The following is a 20,374-nucleotide window of genomic DNA, read 5'->3' as shown; positions in this document are numbered from 1 at the left end:
TGTCTTTTGTTTCTCCGTTCACACTTAAGTTGCATCCATGTCATTCCTTTTCAGTTTTCTTCTCCATTCATTTTCCTTTCCATCAGGCTTTGCCGAGAGAGCGACTACTTTCCTAAAGCGAGGTAGTAAGACACTGACCGTCACGCTTGGTCGTGCTGTGAGTGCCTCCCCACCGCTGCCGAACCTCTCCCCCTTCCTTTCCTCGGCCCGGGTGGGTGGGATGTAGCCGGAGCTTCCTCCTGCCCAGCATTTTGGACTTGGGGGGGGGGTGTTGCGATTATTGTGCCTTTCAAGGGAAAGTCAACCCACTAATATGTTGCAGTAGAAATTGCTACTTTCTGGAGAGCAGAATACTAATGAGCTACGCATAAAGTTTATTTATTTGAAGGGGGGGTGGGTAGTATTTAACTCATTCACTGCCATAGACGGCTATAGACGTCAAAAATTCATTTGAACTATTTCTATTAGTTAAACATGTTTGCCCACTTTTGTTAACAAGAGTATGAAAGCCTAGATTTTTTGTTTATTGTATTCGAACAAATTTGTGATTAATCGTGAGTTAACCAGTGAAGTCATGCGAATAATTACGATTAAAAATTTTAATTGCCTTACACCCCAAATTTTTAAATAATATTTTATTTAAAAAAAAAAAAGATTATTAAAAATATACATATATATTTGTTTGTTTTTTAAAGAAAAGATTATTAAAAATTCATCAGGCGATTACAATTTGTATTGTATGACTTCACTGGTTAACTCACGATTAATCACAAATTTTATATTTGTTCGAATACAATAAACAAAAAAATCTAGGTTTTCATACTCTTGTTAACAAAAGTGGGAAAAATGTTTAACTAATAGAAATAGTTCAAATGAATTTTTGACATCTATAGCCGTCTATGGCAGTGAATGAGTTAAATACTATCCCCCCCTTTTTTATAGCAGATATAAAATTTGTGATTAATATATAAATTACTTAAATACTATTTAAGTTATGTGATTAATTACAACTTTAAAAAATTACAACTTTAAAAAATTAATCGCCTGACAACTGACAACAAAAAAAAAGATTATTAAACATTTGGGGAGTTAGCCGATTAAATTTTTAATGGTAATTAATCGCAAAGATTCACTAGTTAACTAACGTTTAATCACAAATTTTATATCTGTTTTAAATGTACAAAAAAATATATTTTCTAGGTTTTCATACTCTTGTTAACAAAAATGGGGAAAAAAAAGTTTAACAAATAGAAATAGCTAAAATGATTTTATTTATTTTTTTTACATCTTAAGCCGTCAATGGCAGTGAATGAGATAATATAATAAAAAAGAAATGTATTTATACAAATAAAACCATCCCTGTAATGCACACCGTTGTGCTGACTGCAACTGAGTAAGCAAACGACTCGGATATGCGTCAATGTGTTTCGTTTCCCGCGACGGGCGCCAATCTGACATTGTTTTGTGTTTGCTTCGCTTGCCGCTGCTCACTGAAGGATCTGCATCCCAATCCGAGGTGCTTGAACTTTCATGGACATCTTCCTTTTGAAATTCACCCGCATCATTATTGCAACCATGTTGAGTTGTGTTCATCCATCCGTCTGCACCTTCAGTGATCTGCTTGCCATGTCGGTCTTTCCACTGACCATCATTTCAACATGTTTGTTGTGTGTGTGCAATAGTTTTGATGAATCGAGGTTGAAAGCAGCCATTGAGTCGACTGGATATTTGTTGGTGGTGGGATTTCTGGTGCTGGTTAATAAAATGACTTAATTGTATAACTTATGATAACATTCATTGCCATGATTTTGGTCTTGACGGTTGGGTTCCCTGCCACTATCTGTCCAATCACGTCTGCTACCTCGCCTGCTTTTGCAATCCGGGTGACTTTCAATCATCTCGTTAAGCCTCTTCTCATTTATTTGTTGGTGCTTCTGCACACACTTTGACCTTGTTGGAATTATTATTGGCATGTCACCCAAAGTCATTTCACTTTACTTGCATTACATTAGCTCTTTGACTGCCAGACGTTTTCAGAAAAGGGATGCCGTGGGTGCCAGCCGATTTTAAGCATTTTGACTGATCTTTCAAGGTCCATAGAAAATTATGTGTTTGGACTATGGAAACACACATACTACCAAATGAAAGATTGGACTCTCATCTTTCATCAGAAAAAAAAGTTTGTTTCTACCTTATTCCGTTTTTCAGTAATCAACAATAGAAAATGGTTAGTTTCACCTCTGTTTTGAAAAAAACGTCTTTTAACGTCTTTGGCACCTCCATAGGATTTTACTAAACGTTATTAAACGTTTTTGGCAGTCAAAGAGTTAATATTTGTCATTACCGTGTCAAGGTGACTATGTAAAAGGGGGGCGGGAAATAAAAGTTGAACCTTTAACTCATTCACTGCCATTGACGGCTATAGACGTCAAAAATTCATTTGGACTATTTCTATTAGTTTAAAAACAATTCTACTTTTGTTAACAAGAGTATGAAAAAATAAAATTTGTGATTAATTGAGTTAACTAGTGAAGTCATGCGATTAATTACCATTAAAAAATGTAATCGACTAACGCCCCAAATGTTTAGTAATCTTTTTTTTTTTTTATGTTGTCAGGCGATTACTTTTTTTAAATTGTAATTAATTTACAATTAACATTTTAATCGCCTGGTTCTAAATGTACAATAAAAAAAAATCTAGGTTTTCATACTCTTCTCAACAAAATTGGGGAAAAAATATTAAACTAATAAAAATAGTTCCGATGATTTTTGGACGTTTATAGCTGTCAATGGCAGTGAATGAATAAAAAAAAAAAAAGATATCATATCGGGGCATCAGACGATTAAAATTTTGAATTGTAATTAATCGCATGACTTCACTAGTTAATTCATGATTAATAACAAATTTTATATCTGCTCTAAATGTACAAAAAAAAAATCTAGGCTTTCATACTCTTGTTAACAAAAGTGGAAAAAAATGTTCAACTAATAGAAATAGTTCAAATGAATTTTTGACGTCTATAGCCGTCAATGGCAGTGAATGAGTTAATGAGATTTCATGACCAGCAATTTGAGTAGAGGCTTTGCTTTATCATTGAGACTAAAACAAAACAAAAAAGGGCTGAGAGTAAATGTCAGCGGACGTGTGTTGTTCTTACTGGAACAGGAGACGGCACTTCGTCTGACCCGCTCCTTTTGGACCAGTATGTGGCCGTAACGGACTACGAGAAGCAGGAGAGCTCCGAGATCAGTCTCCGAGTGGGTCAGGTGGTGGAGGTCATTGAGAAAAACGAGTCAGGTAGCTTCCCCATCACATTTAGGAACTCAACGGGCATTATTTACAGTAACCCGACTCACAAACACATTGAGAAGATCAAGAACCAAACTCCAGTGAACATCCTTGATGATTTGCGTTTGTCCCGGCAGGCTGGTGGTTTGTGAGTTCCGAAGACGCCCAGGGCTGGGTTCCTGCCACCTGCCTGGAGGCCCAGGATGACCCCGATGACTTCACTTTTCAAGGAGAAGAAGGTACCCACCTGATCTTCTCGTTTGTTCAGATCTTACATCTGTGAGCGCTCTTTATGAGACCGTTGGAAAAAATGTGATAACATCCGGGTACTGAATCCGAGCCTGGCTTTTATTTGGAAGTTCCAGATGGGTTGAGGTGTAATATTACTTCCTGTCTTGCCTCACCGTGCTGCCACGCCAGCGCCTGGGAGATTCTGGTCTCTGCCGAGGCACGTGGGCCGCCGTCGAACTTTAGGGGATCTTTTCGGCACGGGCTTTGGGCAAGGTGGAGCGCACGCCTTTTCTTCTACTGCCCCTCTTCTTACCCTTCAATGTGTGACCGCGCCTGTGTAGCTTGTTGCACGCAACCTTTGCTTGGCATGTCCTGTCCTGTATGAAGTGCCTGTGCATGTGAATGGCATCCTTGCATTCAAAGTACAACATGAATCGTCATGAATGTCGTCTTCGATTCGATTCCGGTTCTATAAATTGTTTATTACGATTTTTTTTTTTTTACTCAAATTTAGAAAATACTAATCATTAAACTTGTACATGTACACTGTAAGATTTGTATGAAAATGTATTTGTTTATCTGAAAATTCAGGCTTATAACTGAGCCACAGCAATTAACAAACGGGTTGCAGTCTGTTTCATGTTTGAACAGCACTGAAATAAAATATTAAGGCTTAATCTTCCATTAATATAACATTCTTCCGTGCTTAACTCATTCACTGCCATTGACGGCTATAGACGTCAAAAATTCATTTGAACTATTTATTTTTCAAAATTTTTTCCACTTTTGTTAACAAAGAAAAAAATGTATTGTACATTTAGAACAGATATAAAATTTGTGATTAATTTGAGTTTAAATAATTAAGTAATTAAAAAATTTGAGGCATCAGACGATTAATTTTTTTAATTGTAATTAATCGCATGACTTCAATAGTTAACTCATGACTAATCACATTTTATATCTGTTCTAAATGTACAATAAAAAAAATCTAGGTTTTCATACTCTTGTTAACAAAAGTGGGAAAAAAAAGTGAAACTAATTGCAATAGTTCAAATGAATTTTTGACGTCTATAGCCGTCAATGGCAGTGAATGAGTTAATGTGTGATTCCTAACCCTAAGTAAGACGTTTTGTTGAATATTCCCATTAAAAACTGAGGCATATCGAATCGATTCGAGAATTTTTTCTAACACCCCTAATATATATATATATATATATATATATATATATATATATATATATATATATATATATATATGGCATCAGCAAGTACTAACAAGTAACATGCCGAAACCATTATTTCCTACGCTAATATAGGACTTTGGATGCAGCATCTTGTGCACGACATTCACTGATGTGTGACATGTTCACTGCATGCCGAGCCAAGATATCCTATTGGCCCTTGAATGCTCTGAACCAATGGTAGGATAGCTTTTTCATGTTAAAAAAAAAACCAAAACAATAACATTCCTAGGTATCGGTACGGTATCGGCGTCGTCCGATACTGCAAAACTGGGTATTGGAATCTGTATCAGATGGCAAAATATCGGAACAGCACTAGTTTATTTTTCATTCTACACCCTGCAGGCTTTATTTGGCACATTGCTAAATTTATTGCTTTACTATATATCATTAAAGTGGTTTGTTTCTTGAAAAGTTTCCAACAAAAGAAATGTCTGAATACTGTATGTGCTACATTTAGTCGCTGTGTGCTTTGGACCCAGAAGTTTCTCCCTGTTTGTTTCCGCTTAGTATTCCAATATGGCACCTGAAAACTTATCGTCATGTTGTTGTTGTTGTTCCTTCTGCAGAGGAGAAGTACTCCGTAATTTATCCGTACTCGGCCCGGGACGAAGATGAGATCGATCTGGAGAGAGGAATGATTGTGGAGGTCATTCAGAAAAACTTGGAAGGCTGGTGGAAGATCAGGTAATTCGGACCACTAACTGTTATTTCCGTATGACATGCATGAACAAAATGGCCACCCCCAACCACATCATCAGGTGTGGCATGGGAAACGATCCAACTGGTCTGAAAATGATTCCCGTACTCATTCGCTACAAAAGATGCATCTCCTTTTCCCCAGTGTTTTTTTCCAAAGTGCTCGCATGGTCTTCCCATACCTTACCTGGGTCCGTTTCACAATGCGATCTGCCGTCCAATCAGGTACGAGGGACGCGAGGGCTGGGCCCCGGCGTCCTACTTGAAGAAGGCCGACATCCAGAGCCAGAAGCAGGCGGCGGGCGGGGCCGCGCACGCCAGCACCAACGACCTGGACGGATTCTCCAAACAGAGCCAGTCGAGCCGAGAGAAAGAAAACAGACTCTCCTTCTTTTCTGATCACAAAAGTAAGTCCGTTGGCGGCGTCTATATTGAAGTTATTGGACCCGTGTCATAACTTGACTCGTTCTTTTTCAACTACAGAATTTGGACTAAGACAAAGACCTCCTCCACGTAGAGATCTTTCTATAGTAAGACACCCGAATGACCGTATTGACGTCCTCAAATGGTGGCCTCCAAACAAACTGATGAATGCCCCGCCTCCAACAAATGGAGGTCAATAAATACTAGGCGGTTGTAATTATCCGGTGTTCCGCTACATTTCACTTTGCTACAAGTAAATAAAGAGCAGCCACCATTTGAGGTTTATGTCACCTTGTTCTGCTTATATTATTCTGACATCCTGGTTCCGGAAATCTTTTCCCAGCCACGAGGTAGCAACCTCCCCAAGCCGCCCGGGCCCCCGCAGGTGGAGGAAGAGTTCTACACAATAGCGGACTTCCAGACCACCATCCCCGATGGGATTAGCTTCCAGGCTGGCAATAAAGTGGAGGTGAATGAAGCGCAACCACCCCCCCCCCCCCCCGTGTGCTTTGGAATGTTGGGAAGAAGAGTTCAAAAATGTCTTCTTGTCTTGTCTTGCCAGGTGATTGAGAAGAATGGCAGCGGCTGGTGGTACATTCAAATCGACGAGCAAGAAGGTTGGGCCCCGGCTACGTTTATTGACAAGTACAAGAAGACCAGTAATGCAGTGCGGCCCAATTTCCTGGCGCCTCTGCCCAATGAGATGGAGAAACTGCAGCTGGAGGACGGCGCTTCTTCAAATGCCCCGGGCGCAGATGATCACTGGTCGAAGCCCTTACCGGACGAGCCCACCGGGGCCCCCGAGTCCTGCGCCCGAGCCAAGCTTAGAGACTGGAAGTCCGGCGCTAGCAAGTCTTCCGCCTTCTCCGGACCGCTGCCGCCGGCCCCCGTGGCCCCGCCTGACGACAAGCCGGCTCTGCCCCCGCGGAGAGAGTCCATCAATAAGAGTTTTGACTTGGACGTGGCAGAGAAACCGGCCAGACCGGATCATTCCAAGCATTTGCCCCCTAAACCGCCGGCTCCTGGCGTCATCATGTCGCTGGTTCCGTCAAAGGCCGGACCGTTCAAACCAGACAAAACAGCAGAACCAAAGAAAGAGGACAAGAGCAAAGCGCTCCACCTCCGCAACGAGATGGGTCTGGAATGCGGTCACAAGGTCTCTGCCAAAGAAGTCAAGAAGTTTAACCTGAAGCCGGTACCTAAGCATCCGCCAAAACCCAAGACTGAAGTCACCGAGGAGAAACCAGAGACGTCTTCCCCAGCGGTGTTTATGAAGCCAAAACCGGTCATCCGACCTAAACCCACCCCAGCCGCCAAGCCGGACCCGCCGGCAGAGAACAAAGTCGACATCACCAACCTGAGAAGTAAGCTGAGGCCTTCGAAACCCGCCGATCCCGGAGAGGTCAACCATCAGAACGATAGCCCGGCGATCCTTCCTAGCGCGCCGCCCTTTCATATCTCGTCTCTGAATAACGGCAAGAATGGCGACGAAGCCAAATTCCCGCCTAAACACATGAACGGCCACGGTCAAGAGAGTTCGCCACCCCCTGCCAAACCAGCAGTCCCTCCCCACAAGGAGGCCCCCATGAGACCCCCGGCCTTGGCTCCGAGAAGACCTCCTCCTCCAAAAAAAAGCACCCCATCCAGCCCAACCGAAATCAAGCCCCCAACTGCTTTAAAAGACACTCCAGACCCTCTGAAGACCGTACCACAACTCAACAGACCGCCGCCTCCTAAACCAAAGACCTTTTCTCCGGTCATCCCAAGCAAAGACAAAGAAGAAGCCAAGGCTAACAAAACGGCCGTCCCCCCCAAAGGCCAAGTGAAAAGCGACAAGCCCGGCCCGCCCAGAGACAAGCTGCCCCCTTTGCTGAAGGAGCCCAGCAAGGAGGAGCTGTATCTGGCCGTGGCGGACTTTGATGGGGACGAACCCACGTCCAGCTTCAAGGTGGGGACCCTCTTTGAGGTGCTGGAGAAGAACAGCAACGGTTGGTGGTTCTGCAAGAACGTAGGAGAAGATGTCGAGGGCTGGATCCCTTCCAATTACTTGAGCAAGAAACCTTGAGTCTCTCACTCACAAATACTGGAGAGAAAGAACATCACGACTTTGTAGCTAGGATTCATTTGTAACTTATAGGTACACTTAGAAGACGGTTGGTGGCGGGAACGGGGTGTACTTTATTTACTTCCCAACTATGACATTAAAACCTGTTCCTGTTTTTTAACATTCCCTAGCTATCGCCCACATTAGCATTACAAAGGAGTGCTAGCATAGCATTACAATTTAACCCTGGAGAACCCACGGGGTCAAATTTGGCCCCTATAAATTCTGCTACTCAAATAACAAAGACCTTTTTTTTTTTTTTTATCAAATTTAACTTCAAAAGTCCAGAGTGCCACTTCTGACCCCTGCATGGGGCCATCTAGTGGACGAATACTGCACTTACATGAGCCAGAGTGGTGGTGACAAGATGGCTGGCAACATCCAAACAAAACCATCCTCTCAGCAAACCATCAGATGGTAAAATTGTGTTTTTTTTTTTGTTAATCTATTTCATATCATGTTGCAGAATGCCTAGGAGTATGTTTTATATATATTTTTTGATAAATTAGCAACTCTGAGCTAGTTCAAAAAAATGGTTAAAATTGAAAAAAAAGCATTTTTGGTGTTCAGTGAACTTATAGCAGTCATTTAATGTAGAATTCATAATTTTCCAAAGAAGAAAAGAGTTCTTGGGTTCTCCAGGGTTAAGGGAGGACGGGTGTCTCAAGGTTGAGGTGATGCAACCCAAATTAGTCTGAATGTGCCGCGTACTAGCAGTCACCTATCGCTGGCGTTGGGTTGAATCCTCTTAACTCCAAATCCATCACCTTTCAGGAAACAAAAAAAAAACAAAAAAACAAAAAAACATCAAAGCCATCCACACTGCCTGGCCAAAGACAGCAGGCCATTTTCAACATTTCAGCATGCTGAACAACTTTATAAAGTTAAAAACGCTAACCAGTGGCAGGGATTTGCTACTTGGCTCTTCATACTTATCCAACTTCAATCCACTTGCAGTTAAGCCTACATATAAAAAGCACATGAAAAAAATGCAATAGCATACTTTTCGCTTTTCTTTATCGAGTTGAAAGCGGAAGATGCCATTTTAGGTCAAATGGACTCTGCTCTAATAAATACTCTGACCCTATTAACTCATTCACTGCCATTGACGGCTATAGACGTCAAAATTTCATTTGAACTATTTATTAGTTTCACTTTTTTTTTCACTTTTGTTAACAAGAGTATGAAAACCAAGAACATTTTTTTACTGTACATTTAGAACAGATATACAATTTGTGATTAATCGTGAGTTAACTAGTTTAGTCATGTGATTAATTACAATTAAAAAATGTAATGTCCTGATGTCCTTAATAAAAAAATAAGAAAAAATTATTAAAAATTAGGGGTGTCAGACGATTAAAAATTTTAATTGTAATTAATCGCATGACTTTAATAGTTAACTCACAATTAATCACAAATTTTAAATCTGTTCTAAATGTACAATAAAAAAATTCTAGGTTTTCATACTCTTAACAAAAGTGGGGAAAAAAATGTGAAACTAATAGAAATAGTTCAAATGAATTTTTGACGTCTGTAGCCGTCAATGGCAGTGAATGAGTTAATCAGCAGCTGCATTGTTAACTTGAAGAAACAAACACAGCACCTGTTTATTTCTCATCCTGCCAGTTTTGTAGTACTGCTCCTACAGAGGATTTATGCCATTATGTGTGGCCGAAAAAAAATAATAATAAAGCAAGATCTACGTTTTGGTGAACGAAAGAGGCTTTTATACAATACATATAACAAATATTCATTTGTAATAGCTCTATATGAATATTATATCAAAACTAAGTGCATTATTAAAATGTTTTTGTAAAAATAAATGAAGCCCTCCTGCCAATTGCTCATTATCTTTATTATTAAACAGGCCCAATACCTTAAAATAAGGCTGGTATCGGCACTGATATTAATACTTAATATCGTACGGTACTCGCCCATTTGTTGTTCTGAAAACAGCGATCAAAGCGTATGACCAATGTACAGTGCAAAATGTTTGGCTTGACTGGTCTCAAGCTTGGTCATTATATCCAAAAATGTTTTTTTTTTTTTTATTGTGGATGATATCGTAAATGTCTGTCATTTTCTTCATTTGAATAATTTGACTTTGTGTACTGATGGAAGGAACTAGGAAGAGGAAAGGAGTGAGGTTAGTGAGAGTTGGATTGAAAGGCAATGAGTGATACATCTGCTTTGCATTCTATGGTTGTCATCACCATTAAGCAAAGTGGGAACAATAAAAAGTTCATTCAGGCAATCAGACAAGACTTCAACTGAGTCGCTACGTTCAATTGACACACAACTGAGTGATTACGTGGATGCAAGTTTGGTGCGGTGCATGAAAGGTAAATGTATGGCTTGATGATGTCATCGTGGCAGTGTTGTATCTTTTTTTTTATTACATTGAAACTTTTAAGTCAATAAACATTTCACATTTTCTTTTCCATTCTGGCATTTTATTTGTTAAAAAAAAAAAACATTTGTTCCACTCAAAAAATTGTACCACTGACCACTTATTGGCCATTTTCATTGAACATTTTTTTTAAGTCACACTTTGTGTCAGTTATGAGGACAAAAAATGTATTTTAAATTGCAGTGAGGTGGTTTGGAGGAGGTCATTTGGAATCATCCAGGAATGCACTTGTTTCAATTATTTCCAACTTACAGCACCACCATCTGGTGAAATGTGTAACATTCCCTGATCGATCATTTAGCCAACATAACATAAAATTGGGAAAATAAGCAAATGGAGCTGCACTTGTAAGTCAAATGCAAATATTTTAGTGAAGGTCTCCTAACAGCGTCACAAATTCTCAAAAGGAACAGTTTTAGATTCTGATAAAAATTATTTTCACGTCAAGGTGAATACAGTATTTTGCCATTTCCTTGTAAAACTCCGCTACAGTAAAAGCTTTTCAGTGCACTAAAATATGATCAGGGTTAGAAGACTCAACATCAACAAATTTCTTTCAACATTGTCGCGATTTGCGAACTCTCATTTGTGAGAGTTTAAAACGTTACGTAAACGCTAGAATTGTCCGATGCCCAGCATTGCATCCAAGATCCATTCCATCAATGACTCACATCCCTTATTTGAAGAAACAGCCTCTTGCCACCATCCAATAATTTGATATAATAATGTGCATTTATTAGATATTTACAACAGTGCAGGTTCTTTCTGATAGTCTCACTCACAATTAAAGCCAACATACATTGCACGATGTGCGAACTGAGGCAGAGAGGACAAATAATGAAAGCGCAATTAAAATGTACCTAAATGTTAATTTAATATGCATTTGGGGGAAAAAGAGAATCCTTTGAAAACCAAACATTTAAAAAAAAAAAATACTACTCTGTTGTGTTTGACAGTTATATCCTTCCCGGCAATGCAACAAAAAAAACATCTGAGCTCTGGGGGTGAAAAAAATAATAAAGACAAACAAGAATTATTGCACTTGGGTTAGCATACAGTTGAACTACTGCAACAATTCAACTTTTGTGTTTGAAGTCCATCAAGTGACAAACAAACAGTATTTGGCGTCATCCAGTGTGGCTCATTTCTACAGTAAAACTTCATCTCCTCTCATGTGCTAAAAGCAATTCCTGACAAACAAAAAATACTATCAGACTCATTTGGTCAAATTTGGTTTCAGCGGAATACCCATTCCAAATATATAATTCCAAATATATAATACTAATAAACATCCTTCAACCTCTGGGTTAAAAAAAATATTCAAATTAAAATGTACAGTGATAAATTGAGACCCAACTGTGCGAAAAAAATAAATTAAAATCAAAAAAAAAGGCACACTTTTGGCATCTGTAGGATAAAACAAGAATGAACGGATTTTGGAAATGGCGTCGACAAAGCCAGGCTGGCCTTTTCGTCAAACAAAACCTTGGAAAATAAAGATGACATCGCCTATCAACTATTATTGGTTGTCAACTAACGATGTGTAGAAGAGAAAAAGCAAACAAGGTGTGTTAGGACACAGCAGACAAAAACGACAGGCGAGTCGGAATCGGCCAAAAAGGTGGAAGGCGCTCTCATGTGTTGGACGAGTCCTGATAGGGCACAAACTTGGTGAGTTTGCCAAAAGATCCCGGCGGACTTGGGAAGTCGTCCGCGTCGGTGATCTTGAAGAAGGCGTCCTGCTCTTTCCTCCTGCTGCTCAGACTCTCCTCCAGCGCCTGTCACGCAGCAACAGGAACAACACCTGAGTTTTTCCTGTTTTTCGGGAAAACAGCTCGTAGAAGCACGGGAAGCCAATTTCTCTTTCAGGGTTTGGACTTCCTGGACCTGCTCTTGACAGATTCCTGCGCAATCGTTTGTGTTGAAGGCACCCCGACATAGATGCTAATTAGCACTAGCGTTAAGTTAGCAGGGCAGCGTTTGTGTTGAAAGCAGCCCGACATAGATGCTAATCAGCACTAGCGTTAAGTTAGCAGGGCAGCGTTTGTGTTGAAAGCACCCCGACATAGATGCTAATTAGCACTAGCGTTAAGTTAGCAGGGCAGCGTTTGTGTTGAAAGCAGCCCGACATAGATGCTAATTAGCACTAGCGTTAAGTTAGCAGGGCAGCTTAGTTTGAAACACGCAAGCTCAAGAGTTCAACCGAATGAGGAGGAAACGTACCGTCTTGCGCGGTTTCAGCTGCTCCCGCCAGTCCCTCAGCTGCTGGTTGTGCTGCTCGTCCAGTTGTTTGAGCTTCGACGTCTCGTTCTCAACCTGCATGTGGCACTTCTCGTTCTGAGGCCGGCACAACAAGCGGGTCAGGACGTTGTGCAAAGACTGGGAAAAGAAAAGGACAACTCGGCCGTGTGGCGTACCTGCATCTCCTGCAGCTCTCGGATGTTGGCCTCGCACTCGGCCAGCTTCTCGCGCATTTTGTTCTCGTGCTTCTGCTGCTGGAGCTGGCGTTCAGTCTTTTGGCGTTTCTCTTCCTGCTGGGAAAACTGTGCGGGAAAAACGTGCGGCAAATATGACACGTGGCACGTTTTGCCCCTTCAATATTGCAATCGGGGTTATAATCAGGCTTGGGGAGTAACGGAATACATGTACCGCCGTTACGTAATCAGATTGCAAAAAAATTGTAACTGTATTCCATTACAGTTGAAAAAGCAGGCGAGACGAGCCATTGGAGCCAAAAGTCAAGCAGGCAAATTTGTCACCTAGGAGCGAGGCTGCCGCTAGATGACATCACTTCTGTGTGACACACTTTCAAACGTCTTTACTCCGGTTAATATTGAAATATACTTAAAATTATCCCCAAACGCTCATGTATTAAATTACCTCATTCACTGCCATAAATTCATAAAAAAAAAAAGATAAAAAATTAGGGGCAAGAGGCGATTAAATTTTTTAATTGTAATTAATCGCATGACTGCACTAGTAACTCCCGATTAATCACAAATTTTATATTGGTTATATATGTACAAGAATTTAAAAAAAAATTCTAGGTTTTCATACTCGTTAACAGAAGTGGGAAAAAAATGTTAAACTAATAGAAATAGTTCAAATTATTTTTTTTACGTTTATAGCCGTCAATGGCAGTGAAAGAATAAAAAAAAGAAGAAAAGATTAACATATCGGGGCGTCAGACGATTAAAGTTTTTAATCATAATTAATCGCATGACTACACTAGTTAACTCACGATGAATCACAAATTTCATATCTGTTCTAAATGTACAATAAAAAAATTCTAGGTTTTCATACTCTTGTTAACAAAAGTGGGAAAAAAATGTTAAACTAATAGAAATAGTTTAAATGCATTTTTGACGTTTATAGCCATTTTTGCTATATTTATAATTAGTTTTGTAAATATAAAATGTAGTTTGTTAGTTTTCGTTTTTTTACAAGCATTTTTATTTTATTTTCATTGTTTTTTCATGTCATTTGATTTGTTTGACAAATAACTTGATTGATCCGACGTCAATGTTTTGCTGGTGTAGGTAAGGCTAAATTGAAGGCAAACAAAACACGCCCGACAGTTCATTGATCTACTTTAGCTCGTTAGCTGACTAAACACTTTGACTTACTCCAGAGTCATCGCTTTTCATGAGAAAAGAAATAACAATAATTTTAAAGCTGAGGCTGTGTCTTGAGGAATTTGTGTCAAGTAGCGGTCTAACAATCTGCCATCTCGTTGCTGCGCGTACCTGTTTGATCCTCTCGCGGGACTCGGAGTTTCCGGTGGAGTTGATGCGCAGGCTCTTCTTGAAGATGGCCAAGCGGGTTTTGGCTTCGTGGCGCTGGCGCTTGGGCAGGCGGTGCTTGTCCTGCTGATGTTGAGCTTTCAGGAGCTCGATCATGCGCTGGTTGTAGCAATCCATGTGTTCCACTTCCTGGATTGGACACGACGTCAATACAGGACACTAAGGGGCAGATTCCCCCCCTCAATGGCGCCATTTCTTACGCACTTTGAATGCGCGGCCATTTTGCCGTTTTTTTTTTTTTTTTTTGCATCCAGTACACAATGAAAATTATTTCATCAGAGGACTGAACCCATATTTGGGGAAAAAAAGGGAAAATATTGGCAAGAGAATTTGAAGAAATACAAACTCCAGCTCGTGAATTTGTAAGCATATGTTTATTGAACAACTTTTCAGATTTCAGAAATATTGGAGTTTAAATAACTAAATAAATGTTAAGATGTCAATAGACATCTTCGTTTTAAAAATCTAACAAGGGGCAGTATTGTGTCTAGTTACATAAAATCTTAAAGTAAATAACTCACTAAAGTTTTCTACAGGAAATACTCATCCAAAAAAGTATTACATTTTTACTCGTCTTAGTTTTTATTTTCAAACAAAAAACAGTGCAGAGTTCCCAGGGTCTGCAGCATGTCTTATAACGTTAACTGAAAATTTTAATAAATAGTTCCTTGAAGTTAACACTTTTTTTATATTGATCTATTATCGCCCGTATGCCATATAATTCTTCAAAATGGCCGATAATCGGTCTATCCCTATAAAAAAAAAAGTTTTGGGCCAGTAAAAACGATACAGACCCCCTCAGGCCATGGCGACGGTACCATTCAACTAGTTTTAGTCGATGTTTCATCAGAAGAGTTCTGAAAAGATTTTATTAAGAAAAAATCCTTGGTGCTACTTTAAGCAGCCGGGAGAATATTCCCATGATCGAAATGCATGACTGAAGCACTCGATGTGCATTCAAGCCACAAAACACGCATTCATCTTCCTCGACAGCTTTCAGTATTATTCCGCTTGAATCATCCCTAACAAACGTACATGTGCATGATGAGGGTATTACCTTGCCGTGTTTTTTTTTGAGGAGATGTCGATGCTGGAAATATCGCTCTTTGAGCTGCTGCTTGAGGAGCTGATGTCTCTCGTGGAGGCTCCTTTCCTCCATTTCCCATAGCGAAGATTCACGATCTGAGGAAAAAGGACGGCCAGATGGGATCGTCAGACGGATGACGGAAGGCGGCGCACGCACGCCACTGACGGCCGACCGACCTCGCATTAGCTGCTGTTTCTTCATGAGACAATCCCGCTCGGTATCGGCAATCTCCTTCTTGTTGTTCAAGAGGATTTGGTTGATGGTCGAGTCCAGGTGCTTCTTCTGAGCTGCCAAAAATTCTTCCTCCTGAAGATCAATCGAACATGAAATGATGATGATGATGATGATGATGAAGATGACTTTCTCTTCTACGCACCTCTTGTTGCCGGCTTTCTTGGAAGGCATTCATGTGTAGTTTCAATTTTTCTTTGCGCTCACTTCTTGGCAGCTTGTCGATAGATTGTTTTAACTGCATAGGAGGGAAAACAAAAACAAAAAAGGAGATTAACACAACTCACTAACTTGCTGCTTAACTGTTCTACCACCAAAAACGATTAATGACGTATACTAAAATCCAAATGAATGCTGCCAAAAACGTTAATTGACGTTTATGAGGGGGATTCTGAAAGGGCAGTGGAACGTCTGTGCAGCGTTGCCTTGTCATTGTGGTTGTAAAATTCCAAAACACCCACTAACTGTGGCCAGCAGATGGCAGCATTGTATCTCTTTTCAAAGTTCTCCCGGTACTATAGACAATATGGACCTTACAATGAAATATGTTGAATCTGACGAAATACAACTTTTTCAAAGATGACGTGAATGATCAAAGCCTTTGCCACATTAAATCTTTTTGATTCAAAGAGCGTCACTAAACAAAAAAATATTCGTGTCAAAGTCACTGCTGTGCAGAAAATATCTTCACAAAAAGCTCGTTTTCTCCGTATTTTTTCAATTTTTGCTCATGTCACTCAAATGGCCTATTTTCAAAGGGTGATTACTAGAGAACGGAATAAGAGAGAAACTTACTCTTTTTTTTTTTGCCACGGCACACAATATTCAGAGTTAAAATGCTCGAAATCGGCTGCCACTGTCGGGGAAGTCTCGCCAAGCCAAACATTTTCTTGACAAGAATATGTTGTATGTCAAAAGAGGACATTCTGAGGATGGCGTTTGTGGAATATCAAAATCCAGCCGTTTTCATCCATTTCATTTTGCGTAGGGCTCAGCTAACAACCAATCACAGCTCAGCTGCTTTGCCGTGATTGGTCACTACCTGAGCCCTGAAGCAACTGTGACCTCATTTTCACTTGACAGCAAAATGAGGAAAAAAGGGGCAGCTTTCAGACTAGTGAGGCTACAAAGAACATATTTTGATCTCATGTTTGCTAAATCCGGCCAAAGACACGTTAAGATATACGGGAAATGTTTGTCAATTCAAATGTTTGTTGAGTGTGAAAATCTTCACCAAGTCAATCGAGTGAACCATTAGTGACGTCATACCGAATTGCACTTTTTTTCATTTGATGGGAAGAAGTAAATCAATCAATTAATTATTATTTTTTTTCTTCCTGTTTGTTTTGAGGGGGAGGAGCCTGCGTTTGAAGGTGTACCTACTTCCTTTTTCTTGTGTTTGACGTGATCCTGGAACAAGTTGTGCTCACGCTGTTGTTCAGCTTTAATGCGTTTGGTCTCTTCTTTCAGTTTACTTTGGTGGTCCGCCTCCATCTTCTCAATGGTCTGCTTCTGCTGCTTCTCCAGGTTCTCCTTCTCCACGTCATAGAACTTCTTTTTGGCCTGTCAACGGGACATAATTAAGGAGATCATTATGCATGACCAAGATACGAGAAGAAAAAGTGAAGAAATTGCGCCCTTTACAATCTGCAACTTTTTTTGTTTTTTTGGTCACATGAGACTTGAGTTTAGCATGAATTGATTTTTTTTTTTTTTTTTTGGGCTACACTCATTCCAAAATGAACAATCCTTAACAAGTTGAGGACAGATCGGTGAGAGGTCCTTGTGATTAGAGATTTAAGTTTCAAACATTACATTGCCAGGAGTGATTTTTAAAAGAGGCTCAATGACTTGAGCGATCAGCAAGTGCAGCATGTGACGAGGAAGTGGACGACGGGTGTTAGGTTGCATCTCACACTCAGTTCCTGGTCGAAGCGTTTGTGCATTTGGTCTTTCTGCGTTTCCAGTTTGGCGTGCAGCTGAGCCAGCGATCGTTGTTCCTCCTTCTGGAGCAAACGCAGCTCACGCAGCTCCTGGCGCCTCAACACACAAAAATAGCAGCTCCAGTTACGGTTTGTCACCGGCTGACATGACATATTGATACCACTAGGTGGCGTCATAAGACTGCAGGATGGCATTAGTTGAGACTTTTTGGCAACAAACAGGTCGAGAGGAAGATGATTTAAACTCATTTGCATATGCGTTTGGAGGCTAAATGCTAAAAACTTTGCATTTTTCCCATAATGCCACAGGATATTGAATTGCGCAATACACTATTGCGGAACAGAACAGAAATCATGCACTGTAGACGTCATAAAAATAATTAAATCTGATAATAAATAAATATAATAAATATAATTAAAACACGTTTACTTAGTTTTCAAGCATGCTGGTATAATATAATGAAATGCTAAAAAATAATAATTTAAATTTTTTTAAATTTATTTAGTAAATACCACAAAGCATTATGGGGGAAACATTTTTTAGCATTTATCCTACAAGAACGTTCAAACATATTTACAAATAGCTTTAAACTTCATTGACGTACTTGCAAATACGTATTTGCCAGCCAAATATGTTTACGCCACACATCCATATTTTTCCCATAGCTTTAAAACTTTACTGGTGTCACGTAACGCTTTCACACCGCCTTCGTCTGACAAACCTCCTCTTTTTGTTTTGACTAGACGTGTATGAGCACATATATTGCATACTTCTAGCAACAAGTGTATATGTACAAAATTTCACCTCAGGCAATCCATTTTTGCCGTATATGTCTATTTCTCTCCTATTTGAAAAAGGACTACCGTACACTTGTTTTTCCCCTTACACCCAAATGTTCCTTTGTAGTTGATGAAGATGCTGATAGCAGGTGAAGCATTCCTCTCTGTTTGCTTGACATACCTGAGGAATCTCATCTCCTCGTCCTTCTTCTCATCGTCCCTGATGATCTTGCAGGTGGTCACGCTCACCTCTACGCCGTCAACCACAAACTTCCTGGTTCGCTTCAGAGTCTTCCGCGAGTAGTCCTGCAAGGAAGCAGAGCAGAGGTGGGATGGAGGTGAAAGGTCGGCAAAACAATTTGGTGAATCATCAGTTATGATGACGCTTACTTATTCGTACAATCATTACGCAGAATAATAAGTAGTAGTTTGTTATGGTATTAAAACAGCACTGACAACAGATATTTGTAAACACGCAAAAACAGCATGTTTGTTCAACTACTGTATTAACGTGACATCATCAAAGACAGCCATTTTGATTGATCAATAATTGGTTAAAATGACACCACACAGACAGAAAAGTATAAATTGTGGAAAAAATATGAAATTGGTCAAATTGTGACTTATGACGCCAGCGATATTTATAAAAAAAATAAAAATAAAATTAAAAAAAGCTCAGATAGTGAAAATCAGTAGGATCATGCATAATTGAAGCCATGGCAGTTGCAGAATGTATGTGTGCGCTGCATGCTTTTGGGTCATGTGACCATTGCGTGTACATGGATTCAAAAACGAAAACAAAACAATCCCATCATTACAATCATAAAAGCAAACTGACACAGAGTGCCTCTGGCTGAATAGGATGGGGTTTTTTTGGGCAAGACTCCACACCACACAGAGTGGTGCTCAGTGCCAGTCCATAAAGCTCCAGAAATAAGAGACCGACTGTGGCGCATCCAGACGAGGCGAGACCTCCATTGAGCGAGGTCAAGCGCTGGACGCCGGCCACACAAAGGCCGCATTGGGCCTCCCATTTGGAGCCAAACAAGTCGGTCATGAAAGCGTCTCACTGCAATTTGACATCTTTGATTGCATTTGCAAATGGTTGACTGGAAAACGCTTGTTTTGTTTGTACATTAAACGGTACTTGATTTCTATCAAGGCCCCTCAAAGCGTCAGGAGCAACTGGGGTGGGGTTCAGTATCTTGCTCAAGGATACTTCCACGTGGTCACAATGGCATGGGATCGAACTCACAGCCTCCGGGTTGGGAGACGACCACTCTACCACTGAGCCACGCCGCCCCAATTGACACCATTAACACAACATGTTCACATTAGTCAACATTTTTACAGGCTACCAAGTTGAAAGCTAAAAATGATGTGAAGACTTTTTTAAGACCACGCGTGCCTCGAATTCTCCAAACGTGCCCACAAACTTTGAACAGCACATTTAAAAACGGAATGTCGGTTTTTAAGGATAATTAAAGCTTTCATTTTAGAGACGCAAATCTAAGACTTAAAAGGGGAAGTCAACCCCAAAGCTTTCTTGACAATTATATGTTTATTGTGCCCCTACTAGTCTAAAAATAACATTCTGATGAATTTTGTGTTTGTGGAATATGAATTAAGCAAGGAATGTTTTTCCCCCATCTGAGGGGGGGTGGCCATTTTGCCACTTGCTGTTGCCTCACAATGACATCAAAAATGCTCAGTTAACAACCAATCACAGCTCAGCTTGCGAATGTCACATGACCAAACTCAGGCAACAGGTGAGCCATGATTGGTCGTTAGCTGAGCAACTGTGATGTCATTCTCGGTCGACAGAAATGGCAAAATGGCTGCCCAACTCAGATTGGGGAAAACAAGTGTGTTTTTGCTGATTCATTCAAACCCAATCTTCACCGGAAAGCCGTCTTTGCACTGTCAGGGTTGCATACAACATTTTTGGGTTGACTTCACCTTTAAGGACCTTTTTTAAACGCTCACATTTGATGTCGTTAACATGCATTTTATTGTTCTTCAACATTTTCGTTTCGTTCAAAGGAAAACGCCTTCAAAAACACTTGCACATATTGCACGACATCTCGTTGCAAAATAGGATGTACTGTTTGAGAATACATGAAATATTATTAT

The 20,374-nt window shown here is 40.2% G+C and overlaps 2 protein-coding genes across 3 annotated transcripts in view; one reads left to right on the top strand and one right to left on the bottom strand.

Annotated features, from left to right (window-relative positions):
• Nucleotides 1-10,430, top strand: part of sh3pxd2b (SH3 and PX domains 2B) — a 29,805-nt gene extending 19,375 nt beyond the window's left edge. Inside the window, exons 7-14 of one of the 2 annotated variants that reach the window (XM_077545975.1) lie at nt 3,167-3,298; nt 3,427-3,528; nt 3,710-3,793; nt 5,331-5,448; nt 5,686-5,867; nt 5,944-5,990; nt 6,227-6,352; nt 6,446-10,430. In XM_077545975.1, coding sequence (XP_077402101.1) covers nt 3,167-3,298; nt 3,427-3,528; nt 3,710-3,793; nt 5,331-5,448; nt 5,686-5,867; nt 5,944-5,990; nt 6,227-6,352; nt 6,446-7,948 — 2,294 coding nt within the window. In that variant the 3' untranslated portion in view covers nt 7,949-10,430. The remainder of the gene's footprint in view (nt 1-3,166; nt 3,299-3,426; nt 3,529-3,709; nt 3,794-5,330; nt 5,449-5,685; nt 5,868-5,943; nt 5,991-6,226; nt 6,353-6,445) is intronic. The other variant, XM_077545976.1, reaches the window with a different exon arrangement.
• A 677-nt stretch (nt 10,431-11,107) lies between these two features.
• The window catches only part of stk10 (serine/threonine kinase 10), a 34,622-nt gene continuing 25,355 nt past the window's right edge, over nt 11,108-20,374 (bottom strand). Inside the window, exons 11-20 of the mRNA XM_077545974.1 lie at nt 18,423-18,547; nt 17,435-17,558; nt 16,902-17,081; nt 15,664-15,756; nt 15,464-15,593; nt 15,258-15,382; nt 14,144-14,329; nt 12,815-12,940; nt 12,621-12,734; nt 11,108-12,175 (exon numbers count right to left, since the gene is read on the bottom strand). Coding sequence (XP_077402100.1) covers nt 12,032-12,175; nt 12,621-12,734; nt 12,815-12,940; nt 14,144-14,329; nt 15,258-15,382; nt 15,464-15,593; nt 15,664-15,756; nt 16,902-17,081; nt 17,435-17,558; nt 18,423-18,547 — 1,347 coding nt within the window. The 3' untranslated portion in view covers nt 11,108-12,031. The remainder of the gene's footprint in view (nt 12,176-12,620; nt 12,735-12,814; nt 12,941-14,143; nt 14,330-15,257; nt 15,383-15,463; nt 15,594-15,663; nt 15,757-16,901; nt 17,082-17,434; nt 17,559-18,422; nt 18,548-20,374) is intronic.

This window comes from Vanacampus margaritifer, chromosome 16 (genome assembly GCF_051991255.1).
Source record: "Vanacampus margaritifer isolate UIUO_Vmar chromosome 16, RoL_Vmar_1.0, whole genome shotgun sequence".
Classification (NCBI taxonomy): Eukaryota; Metazoa; Chordata; class Actinopteri; order Syngnathiformes; family Syngnathidae; genus Vanacampus; species Vanacampus margaritifer.
Note: the sequence above shows the minus strand (reverse complement) of the source record. Positions and strands in the feature narration are given on the sequence as shown.